The 11,229-nt window shown below is 60.9% G+C and overlaps 1 protein-coding gene across 1 annotated transcript in view; it reads left to right on the forward strand.

Moving 5' to 3' along the window:
* PLEKHG3 (pleckstrin homology and RhoGEF domain containing G3) overlaps positions 1–11,225 on the forward strand; it is a gene marked incomplete at its 3' end in the record, with an annotated part of 37,115 nt that extends 25,890 nt beyond the window's left edge. Inside the window, 17 exon segments of the mRNA XM_014467898.2 lie at positions 773–842; positions 1,155–1,201; positions 1,308–1,458; positions 1,547–1,678; positions 1,901–1,967; positions 1,970–2,049; positions 2,051–2,086; positions 2,285–2,377; positions 2,560–2,646; positions 2,897–2,930; positions 3,271–3,369; positions 5,352–5,441; positions 5,887–5,925; positions 6,354–6,385; positions 6,939–7,307; positions 7,792–7,905; positions 9,792–11,225. Coding sequence (XP_014323384.1) covers positions 773–842; positions 1,155–1,201; positions 1,308–1,458; positions 1,547–1,678; positions 1,901–1,967; positions 1,970–2,049; positions 2,051–2,086; positions 2,285–2,377; positions 2,560–2,646; positions 2,897–2,930; positions 3,271–3,369; positions 5,352–5,441; positions 5,887–5,925; positions 6,354–6,385; positions 6,939–7,307; positions 7,792–7,905; positions 9,792–11,225 — 2,974 coding nt within the window.
* Between the last annotated feature and the right edge of the window lie 4 nt (positions 11,226–11,229).

Raw genomic sequence — 11,229 nt, forward strand, 5'->3', positions numbered from 1 at the left:
GGTCCTGGGCAGAAAAAGGTTCCCCACCCCTGCTTTAGGGGAATGCACAGGTCAGGCAAGATGTGGTGGGGGAGGCTGAACAGGGCCTGGTGAGGGCTGCTTCAGGGCAGAGGGGCTCCTTGAGGATCCAGAGTGTGCCGCCTGGGCCCACAGATGCCCCAGGGAAGGGCACTGGTCAGGAGGAGCAGAGCTGGCGGGTCAGTGTCGGCAGTTCAGGAGGCACCTTGCCCCAGGCCCTTTAAGATGGGCAGGGAGACTTCCTGCTGTGCCAGCCGGAGAAGTCTGGGAGGGAGACCGAGGCCGGGTTGTGGGGGATTGGGAAGAGGGGAGAGCCCAGGGGGAGCACCCTCTCTAGGGTTTCCTCTAGAACAAGGGGTGCTGGGGTCTCACCCTGTTCTCTCCTTTTGAGCCGGGGGCCTCGGTTCTTTTACGAGCCCCCCCGCCCTTCTTTCTCCTTTAATCTCTGCTTTTGTGTATTTGACTCCTCCTGCCTGCAGAGGAGCCGTGTCCTCCTGAGGTGGGTACTGTTGTCCCTTCTTCCTCTTGCCGAGCATGTGGGTGTCCCTTGCTCCCCATCTCTGCAGTGTTGCTGGGTGCTTTCTTGGTTGCTGCCCTGGGCAGGGCTCACTTCGAGGGCGGGAGCCCTGACTCCGGCATGGCTCCGGGCTGGCTGTGTCTCTGGGCAGGAGGTTGGGGAGGGGCATGGTGTGTTGGGCATGGACATGGAGGCTGCGCGTGGTTCAGGATCTGATGACCACTCTCCCCCACTCAGCCAGCTCCTCAGAGACCTGGACAACTGCAATAGCGACCCTGTGGCTGTGGCCAGCTGCTTTGTGGAAAGGGTGAGAAGGGCTGGGTGCTTGCCTCTTGTCCTCTTCCGGGGGGGCTCCGTGGGACAGGGATGCCCACCTTCTTGGGTGCCCCTCTCCAGGGGAAGTGCCAGGTGTCCTGTCTGGAATGGGGAGGGTGTTCTTGGGTGGAGCCAAGGGTTGCGGGGTGGATGGCATGTCCCAGACAGGTGGGTACAAAGATGGGCCTGCAGAGGCTCAGGGAAAGGGCACAGGGAGTAGGGGAGCAGGGGCATGTGTGGGGCACACCTGGTTTACAGTCCAATGGGGGTTTCCCTGAAGTCACTCTTTTTGGTTTCTCTGTAGAGTCAAGAGTTTGATATCTACACCCAGTATTGCAACAACTACCCCAAGTGAGTCATTGGGGTGGGGAGGGGTGGCTGACCCCTTTGGTGAGTCTGGGGCACCCCACCTCCCATCCAGGCCTTCCCAGGTGGTGACCGCCCCTTCCCACTCCAGCTCAGTGGCCGCCCTGACCGAGTGCATGCGGGACAAGCAGCAGGCCAAGTTCTTCCGGGACCGGCAGGCGCTGCTGCAGCACTCGCTGCCCTTGGGCTCCTACCTGCTGAAGCCCGTCCAACGCATCCTCAAGTACCACCTGCTGCTCCAGGTAACCCAGGGCCCCGAGGACGGGGCGGCTGGGGGAGGGGCAGGACCCTTGAGTCTGTGGGCTGCCTAAGCCCCTGTGTCCCACGCAGGAAATTGCCAAACATTTTGATGAGGAAGAGGACGGCTTCGAGGTGGTGGAGGACGCCATTGACACCATGACCTGCGTGGCCTGGTACATCAACGATATGAAGAGGAGGCATGAGCACGCGGTCCGGCTCCAGGTGCTCCGGGCTGGTGACTGCAGGAACATGCCAGGGTGGTCGGGGGTGGGGGGGCGTGGGGCCGCCCTGCTGGGGTGAGCTGAGGGGTGGTGTCCGTGTGGGGCAGGCTCCTCTAGGGGACCCAGCACTGGTTGGGTTTTCAGGAGCTCCTTGGAGTCCCAGGGCGTCCCCAGGAAGGTCATGAGAAGCCTGACCTTTTGGGTGGGGGCTTCTGGGCTGCAGGAGATTCAGTCGCTGCTCATCAACTGGAAGGGGCCCGACCTGACCATCTATGGGGAGCTGGTCCTGGAGGGACATTCCGCCTGCACCGCGTGGGGAACGAGAAGACCTTCTTCCTCTTCGACAAAGCGCTGCTCATCACCAAGAAGCGGGGGCGACCACTTTTTGCCTACAAGGGGTCACATCCCGGTAACCAGGCTGCCACCACCTCCTCTGTCCCCTTTCCTCCTCACCGTCTTCACCTCTTCGTCGGCCCCCAGTCAGCGTGGGCGCAGCTCCATCCTTCTGCGATTACCCTCCCTCCCCAGCGGATCTCGAGGGATGGGGGCCCCCGGTCAGCTCCCCTTCCCCTTCCTCGCCCTTGACTGCCCTCGCCCTCCTCCCTAGTGCTCCTCCCTGATGCTGATCGAAAGCACCAGAGACTCCCTGTGCTTCACCGTCACCCACTACAAGCACAGCAAGCAGCAGTACAGCATCCAGGTGAGGGGCGGGCCGGGGGGCGGGTGGGGGCAGGCCCGCCGCCTCTGCTCGCTTAGCTGCAGGGGTCATTGTGGGCACCTCTCAGGCCCGAGCAGAGGCCCTCTTTCCACCTCGGCTAGAGCACGCCCACGTCATGTGCCTGACACTGGTGACCCCTGACTCCCTCTCTTGCCTCCGCCCAGGCCAAAACCGTGCAGGAGAAGCGGAACTGGACGCACCACATCAAGAGGCTCATCCTGGAAAACCACCACACCACCATCCCCCAGAAGGTGCGCTCCTGGGGTGCCCACCCCAGCTTCTGAGGGGGTGTGGGGAGCGGCTGTCCTTCAGAGCCAGCTGCGGGTTCATAAGGGCCCACCCTCTGGACACTGGCATCACTGAACAGCGGGGGTCAGTTCAGTGGATGCCCGGGGCCTCACAGAGCACTGTGGGGGGTCCGCGCTCACCAGAGGGGGGGTGTGCGTCAGGGGATGCATGGCACCTGGCAGGGTCATAACCAGGTGGGTTTCTCCTCTCCAGGCCAAGGAAGCGATCTTGGAAATGGACTCCTATTGTGAGTGACCCTTGCTGCTGCTCTGCCCCTAATGGCACACCTTTCTCGGTCAGGCTGCGTCCTGGGGAAGCTTGGCCCGACACTGAGACTCCAGGGGGCAGGGAGGACCGGGCGGCTCCCTTTGTCAGGGCCTGGGGGTCTCCTGCGAGCCAAGGCACACGGCACTGCTGACGGGTGGACTCCGTGCCGAGGCCCCGGGTGGAAGTGGATGGAAGATGCGAGAGGGGGAGCTTTGGAGGCTCCTGGAGTTAGGGTGGCAGCAGAGGGGTGGTCGGGTACGTCAGAGTCAAGGCCAAGGCTGAGAGTGTCCCAGAGGCCTGATTGTCTCTCCTGGCTGCAGATCCCAACCGGTACCGCTACAGCCCAGAGCGCCTGAAGAAGGCCTGGTCCTCCCAGGATGAGGTGTCCACCCACGTGCGCCAGGGCCGCCGGCGGTCTGGTAAGGGGAAGGCTGTGTGGGCAGAGGCATCTTCATGGGGCCGTTTGCAGCAGCATTTGGGGCTGGCTCTCACCGCCAGAAATCCTGGGAAGGGCGGGTGTGTGTGTGTGTGTGTGTGTGTGGAGATCCTCTCCCTGTGCTGCCTCCTCCGGGCACCTTTGGGCAGCCCACCTTTTCCACGGCCCCAGGCATGCTGTTCACTCAGGCCTTGGCAGCCTTCTTAACTCCCCTGCGATGGAAACTTCCCCTTCACCACTCGTGGGAGTCGGCCAGGAGTAACTCGCGACATCACGGATGGGCCCCGGCCCAGCCGTGGAACAGAGCAGAGGCAGGGCGTGGGGGAAGCAAGGCAGACTTCAAGTGGCATCAAATCCAGACGGGAAATATTTGCTTTGGGTCTCGGGGGAAAGTTCCATTTCCCTCTCCCGGGTTTTCCATGACGGGGCTCGCTGCTGTGTACTTGGAGTTTCTGGAGTGAATTGTCTACTGAGAAAGAGAAGACCTTGCTGTTATCCTTAGCTCGCCCGGTGTTTTCCACATGTTTCCACTCGCCCTTCCGTTTGAGGCCGAGGGACCGATCGGCTTCGGTCGGCACTGCCAGACTTACTCGCGTGGGGAGAGAGCCCTGGGGAGAGAGATTCGGTGTGACTGGCTTGGATCTCCGCGGTGCATTGGGCTTGGATTGGCCATGGCCCACGAGCTCTTTGAACAACTGTGGATTGATGCGTGAACCGCGTGATCTCGGGAAGCTGTTGCGGTTTCATTTTGTTTGCTCCCAGTGGACCTTGAACCCTAGGCAAACCTGTTATGGTTGCAGAATTTGACCGCGCCATATGTCCATATGTTGAAAGCCCCACATCGGCCGTGTTAACTTCGTCAGTCTCTGGCCCTCTCTGTTTGCTCACCTTCCTTCTATCATCCTCTTCCTGTCGCTCTAGCTTTCCCCCGTAACCTGCCACAGCTTTGCATTGGGAGCTCTGGCACACGGCGTGTTCGGTGAGGGACGGTGGTGGTGGCAGTAGTAAGTCCACCTGCCGCATCCACACGGCAGCTGTCAAGGCAGCAGGAAATGAGCCATTTTAGAGCCTAAGTTTCCACGTGGCTGAGAGTTTCGCTTGGAAACTCGAGAAGAGCTGGGTATTGTTTGTGTGCTTGTTTTTGGGCTTTAGCTTTGACCATTATGAGAGAGAGGCATCTTTCTAAAAACACGCTTCATACTCCGGAGCCTTTAAAATAGAGGATGCTGGCCAGAGTTGAACTTCTCCCTTTCTGAAGTTGTGCAATGGCATCACTGTGGTGTGTGGACTGCTAGATTCTCCAGGGCCCCCAGAGGGGTGGAGGGGGTCGGGGAGAGGCCGTGGTTGCCATAGAGACAGCCTCTGTTGTGTCCATCTTTACACTGACGAGTGTTTGCTCTGATCTGTCTTAGTGAGCTTGCCTGCAGTACTCCTTCCCCTTCAGTCTGTTTGAAATCAGTCTGTTGAACTTGTGAGGAGTGTGTGAAACAGGCCAGGCAGTAGCTGAGGAGGGAGGACAGGAGGGCCTGCTCTCGGCCAGCCGCTCCGCCTGCCGCTGGGCCCTTTCTGCTTCCTCCTTCGCGGGAGCTGAGATGGGCAGATAAATAACATCGATGGATAAGTCAGGTGCTACCGTCATTGTTGGTCGCTTATTAAGTATTCTTGATTATAAGCTCTAAAATGAAAAAGTTGAGTGTTTGACAAAAACAACTGGATGTTGGCTGCTATTGTGCAGATGGTGTGTGCACCTGCGCACACACACCTCTCAGTAGACTTTCCTTCTGGTTGCAAGTTTACTGTGGGCCTCTCATGCAATGCCAGCTGGGCACGGACAGTGTGGGCTCCGGCCAAGGCTCTCTCGGGAGGTCCCTTGTGCCTGCCTGTCTCAGGTCTGTCCCCAGAAAGGCTGGAGTACAAGGTGGTGCCCCACCAGCCTAATGCCTGTGTTTTGTATCCTGTCCCCAGAGCCCGGTCAGCCCCTGCACAGCCGGGCAACACTCCCCAGCCAGCCGCGAGGCTTCATGGTGCCAGGCCTCATGGGCCGTAGAAAGTCGGGTGCGACCTCTGCTTTCCAGTGGGTGCTAGGAGAGGGCTGGGCCTGGGCTGCAGCTAAGGTGCTGACGTGCGCATTGCGGGGAAAGGTGGGGCTTGAGTGGAGCCATGGGCCTCCAGAGATCTGGCTGGAGATACGCCTCGGTGGTCTGAGGGGCGGTGTGGGGCTGTGGCTCCTTGGGTAAGCTGTGCTCACTCAGGGGGTTGGGGCGGTGCTGGTCTTGGGGGCTGGCGGTCATGGCAGAGGTCCCAGGGCTGATGGGAGTGGCCCCGCCTCCCCGAGGGACAGGTGTGAGGGCCGCCTCCTTTAGGCCCTAGGGCTGGGGGTTGGGGGCAAGCCCGAGTGGACTTTGAGCTGGTGATGGGCTGGTGGCGCTGTGGCTTGGGAGCAGGGCCAGGCACAGCTGTTTCCAGGCTGCGCTGACTGCCCATTCGCTTTCCTCTGCAGAGCCCACCAAACACCTGCTCCGGCAGCTCAGCGAGAAAGGTGAGTGTGAGGGTGAGCAGCCGTTCAGGTGAGCTGTAGGGCAGGGGCAGGAAGGGGCGTCGGTAACCGTCTGGGTGGGGGTGTTGAGGACAGTTTAGAGGGGACGCTGTCTCTGTTTCTCCCTGGAAGTGGGCCTTTTGCCAGTTGCCCTCTATGGAGGGGGGTTGAGCCCCCCGCCCCCCCCCATTCCTTTCACTGTCCTCGGGTAACAGCAGGAGCAAGTGACTCTCACAGACCTGCACTGCTGTGCACCCCACCCCACCCCCGCTCTTGTTCTGTCAGTCATTCCTTTGGAAGGTGAGGGTTTGGGGAATAGGAGCCCCAGCGAGGTCTGCTCGGCCTCTGGCCCTATAACGATGTCCTTTCTCCTGTCCACCCATCCCCTCTCCCTCCCCTCGCCATGTGCTGGGACTCTGTGGTGGTGGCAGCAACCAGAGCGGCCAGAGCAGCAGGAATGAAGGTAAGGCTGTGGGCAGAGGGGCCTGGCTGGGTCGAGAGGGGTGGGACTGCCCAGGTCAGCCCCTGGCCCCTTCAGCTCTCATCGTCTCCGTTCATTTGACAAATACCTACCAAGCACCTCCCATGTACCAGGCTCTGTCATGAGGGTCACAGAGATGAATGAGCCATGGCCCGTGCCCCAGGGACCCTTCTGTACCCTTTCCTGGAAAGACACCCTGGTGGTGGCCTGCCCAGCCTGGATCCTCTCTCATTCTTTCCTCTCTCCGGGGCAGGCAGGCCTCTCTGGGGCTTTGAGTTCCTAACCAGGCCCCATTCCTGGCTTTCCCAGGTCCCAGCTTCCTACCATGAGAAACCTGCCCCCTCCTCTTCCCCACCCCATCTGTTCACCCCCCACCCCTACCCCCGCTCCCCCTCTGGTCCTCTCTGGGCTCCAGTGGAGACCAGGGTTTGGTATCTAGATGTGAATTTATATATAAAGCCTCCTCACCCCCAGCCACTGGTAGGAGGAGGGGTGTTGCCCAGGGCTGGTCACGAGGAGTCTTTGCTCTGAACAGCATGCGGGCAGCGCTGGCGCTCTCCTGGACGGCGGGCAGCCCTCCCGTACTCGGGGCCTGCAGCCGGAGCCTGAAGGGGCTGCCCGGGAGGAACAGGAGGAGGAGGAGGATGAGGAGGAGGAGGTGGTGGAGGAGGACGAGGAGGAGGAGCAGGCGTTTCAGGTCACTCTGGAGGACCTGGCAGGGCATGAAGGCAGCAAGAAGGGGTCTGGGCCAGAGCCCCCAGGCTCAGAGGAAGAGGAGGAGGAGGAGGAGGAGGAGAGCCTGGCAGTGGCGGAGCAGGTAGCCGACTTTGCCAGCTCCCTGCTGGCCGCCCTCCACTGCTGGCACTATCGGGCCAACGCTTTACTTTTCTCCCGGGGTGCTATGGTGAGGTGTCTCTTTGATCTCCCCTCCTCCTTGCATGTTCCCTGGCATGTGCACGCCCATGCCCATCCTGGAGTCCCCTGCCCTGCCCTCTCCACCCCTCTGTCCTTCCTTTACTTCTGCCCTCAGCACTTCTTAACCCCTCACTCACTGTCACACCCTGGTGAGCCCCTGGCATGCACTGTTCCAGTCCTGGGCGTGGACTAGCATACCACCCAATGCGCATGACTAACGGGGTGGGGGGTGGGGGGGTGGGGAGGGGGGAAGGCAGCACTCAGCAGGGCTGGAAGGGTCGGGAGGGTGGGGCTTTTCTGAGGCCGCATGCCTGGCGGGGACCAGTTCACGTTGACTGTGGAGTGGCTCCGGTCCAGGGCTGGCTCTCAGCAAAGCCCAGCCCCCTAGGCTCAGGAGGTGCTGCCCGAGTTGGGATGCAGAAGGGACCGGCTCCCAGTTGTCCCGGGGCCTGACGGCTGCCCTCTTGCTGCAGGGGAAGGGGCGCAGGGAGTCTGAAGGCCCCAAGAGCTGCAGGCGGCCCAGCGGCCGGTCTCCCACCTGTGCTGAGAAGCGCATGAGCTTCGAGTCCATTTCTTCCCTGCCTGAGGTGAGGGGCCGGCAGGCGGGAGGGGGGCAGTGCAGAGGTGTCTGCAGGCGGGGCTTCCAGGCATGGGCTCTCCCATAGGGCCCATGGGGACAGGACCCCCGCCCCTTCAGGAAACCTGTCTGGTCTGTGGGTGCCTGGCTTGGTGAGCAGACTGCCCCTTTCCATGAATCAGAAAAGGTGCCTGTGCCTCTGGGCAGATGTGATCCCTTGCCCAGAGGGGCACAGTCAGCAGAAGTGACCAAATTTTAGATCCCCTTGGCCAGGCCTCCTTGTGTAGGGCATACGGCCCTGCCCCTGCCAGGGGTCCAGACATTTAAATCCTACCTGTGCCCACCTGGGCGACAGGGCAGCATATTGACGTCCACTCAGTACTTCCTACATGTCTGATGTTTATTTCCTCTGTCTATCCCCTGCGACAGCTAAGAAAGGTTGGGTGATGTGCCTGGCACGGAGGGGCCACGCTGAGACCAAACGGGGGTCTGTGACTCAGAAGCCCACGCTCTTTCTCCCACCACCCCATGCCGTCTGGGGGTTGTCTAGAACGGAGTCCTTTGCTTCCCCTAAGTTATAAAGATTTGTTCATGAGGCCTGGACCCCGGGGTGGGCCTCACCTGGATGACATTGGATGAGAGCCTAGAGTGGTGCTATCCAATGATAATACGATGCTAGCCACACATCATTTTATTTTTTTAAAATATGTTTTTATTGATTTTAGAGCGGGGGGGGGGGGAGAGAAACATCAATTGGCTGCCTCCCGTACAGACCCTGACCAGGGACTGAACCCGCAACCCAGGCATGTGCCCAGACTGGGAATTGAACTGGCAACTTTTTGGTGCACAGGACAATGCTCAACCAACTGAGCCACACCGGCCAGGGCCGCGTGTCATTTTAAATGGTCTGGTAATCACATTAAAAAGTCATTTAACTGCCCTGGCTGGGTAGCTCAGTTGTGTTTCTCCCCCCCCCCCCCCCCCCCGCCCCCCTAAAATCAATTTTAAAAAATCATTTAATCCAGCACGTCCCAACTACTATCATTTCAATATGTAATCAATATAAAAAGCCATTGAGATGCTTTGTTTTTTTTGTATGAGGTGTTGGCAATCTGGGGTGTGTTTTACCTTTACAGCTGTTTTCAGTTTGGATTGGCTCCGTTTCAGGTGCTTGAAGGCACGTGGGGCTGGTGGCTGTTCTCGCTGGACAGTGCATGCCTGGGTCTCGGGTTCTGCTCTGCAGATTCTGGACTAGATCAGTTCCTCAGACTATAGAGTGTTTGCTCCTAACTTCTCCCTACAGACCTCTCTGGAAAGCTGCCTGTTCTGGCCAGTTTTGTGGTTCAGATGACCTACAGGTTTATCAAATTTGCTTCCTTCCTTGCCCATCTGCTGGGCATATGCAGAGTCATCCACAGGAGCCACATTCCCGTCTCGCCCTCTGGCAGGATTCCAGCATGTGGTCCTGTTGCCCGCTGGACCCTGAGCCGCATGGGAGGCCCTGGCCCCTCAGGGAAGTAGGAGTGGCTCTCGTGTTGCTCAGGCCTGGGGTTTGCACCCAGAACCACCCCCGTGTGGGGAGCTCCAGGGCTCAGGGAGCTGCTTCACTGGGCAGGGCGTGCTGGCCCTGTGTGTGTGCTCCTTCGGTCCCTGTAGCTCCCAGACAGGCTGCACAGAGGCTCACCGCTCTCCCCGCCTGCGCTCCTAGACTTTTCCTTGGCTTTGAGGACATGGGCCCAGCACCCAGCTGCAGGGTCACCAAGGAACAGCCCCACGTGCCTCTCGCTCAGGACCTGTTGCCCCTTCAGTCCTAAACCCGCAGCCCCTGTCACTAGGCGTTGAGCAGTCGCACTGCCCCTCATCCCCATCTCATGTGAGCTCTCTGTGCTGTCCCAGGTTGAGCCGGACCCCGAGCCTGGGGCAGAGCTGGAGGTGTTTGCTGCTGAGGAGGGTCCCAGCGCCGAGGAGATGCCCTCGGACACGGAGTCTCCGGAAGTCCTGGGTGCCCATCAGGAGCCGCTGGGGCTGGGCCACCCGAGCGACGTGGTGGACTTCGCGGTGGCCGAGAGCACCGAGGACATGAAGGCCTTGAGCAGCGAGGAGGAAGAGGAGGAGGAGGTAGAGGAAGAGGAGGAGGAGGAAGAGGAGGAAGAGGAGGAAACGAGGGCTGCCCAGGAGCCCGAGAGCCTCCTGCCGCCCTCTGTGCTGGACCAGGCCAGTGTCATTGCCGAGCGGTTCGTCAGCAGCTTCTCCCGGCGGAGCAGCCTGGCCCTGGAGGACGGCAAGTCCACTGGCTTCACGACCCCGAGGCTGACCAGCCGGAGCAGCAGTGTGCTCAGCCTGGAGGGCAGCGAGAAGGGCCTGGCCCGCTGTGGCAGCACCACGGACGCCCTCAGCGCTCAGCTCCCCCCCGAAGTGGACCTCAGTGTAGGGGTGGCCACAGAGAGTGGCCCTTCTGTCAACGGGACGGAGCCCCCAGGCCCGGGCTGCTCAGCGGAGACCGACAGGTCCTCCTGCAAGAAGAAGGAATCCATGCTCTCCACCCGGGACCGGCTGCTGCTGGACAAAATCAAGAGCTACTACGAGAACGCAGAGCACCATGACGCGGGCTTCAGCGTCCGGCGCCGGGAGAGCCTCTCCTACATCCCCAAGGGCCTGGTGAGAAACTCGGTCTCCAGGTTCAACAACCTTCCCAAGCAGGACCCGGAGCCGGTGGCCCCATTGGGGCACAAGAGACAGGCGGGCTCCAGGCCGGCTTCCTGGGCCCTGTTTGACCTCCCGGGACCAGGCCAGGCGGGTGCCGGTGCTGGGGACCCAGCTCCTATCACAGACGCTGAGTTCCGCCCGTCTTCGGAAATCCTGAAGATCTGGGAGGGGATGGAGTCTTCTGGGGGGAGTCCTCGGAAGGGGCCGGGCCAAGGCCAGGCCAATGGCTTTGACCTGCATGAGCCGCTCTTCATCCTGGAGGAGCACGAGCTGGGAGCCATCACCGAAGAGTCGGTCACTGCCTCCCCGGAGAGCGCCTCCCCCACCGGGCGGCCCAGCCCGGCCCACCTGGCCCGGGAGCTGAAGGAGCTGGTGAAGGAGCTGAGCAGTGGCTCCCAGGGAGAGCTGGCAGCCCCGCTGCACCCCTGCATAGTGCAGCTCTCCCACATGATGGACGGCCACATGAGCGAGAAGGTCAAGAACAAGGTCTACCAGCTGGCCCGCCAGTACAGCCTCCGCATTAAGAGCAAAATGGGGACAGCCAGGCCACCGCTGCCGTGGGAAGATGCAGCACCCACCTTTCCCCACCTGCAGGAGGAGGCTGGAGGGCCCTCGGGTGGCAAAGGTA

This window comes from Myotis lucifugus, unplaced genomic scaffold (assembly GCF_000147115.1).
Source record: "Myotis lucifugus unplaced genomic scaffold, Myoluc2.0 scaffold_419, whole genome shotgun sequence".
Lineage (NCBI taxonomy): Eukaryota > Metazoa > Chordata > Mammalia > Chiroptera > Vespertilionidae > Myotis > Myotis lucifugus.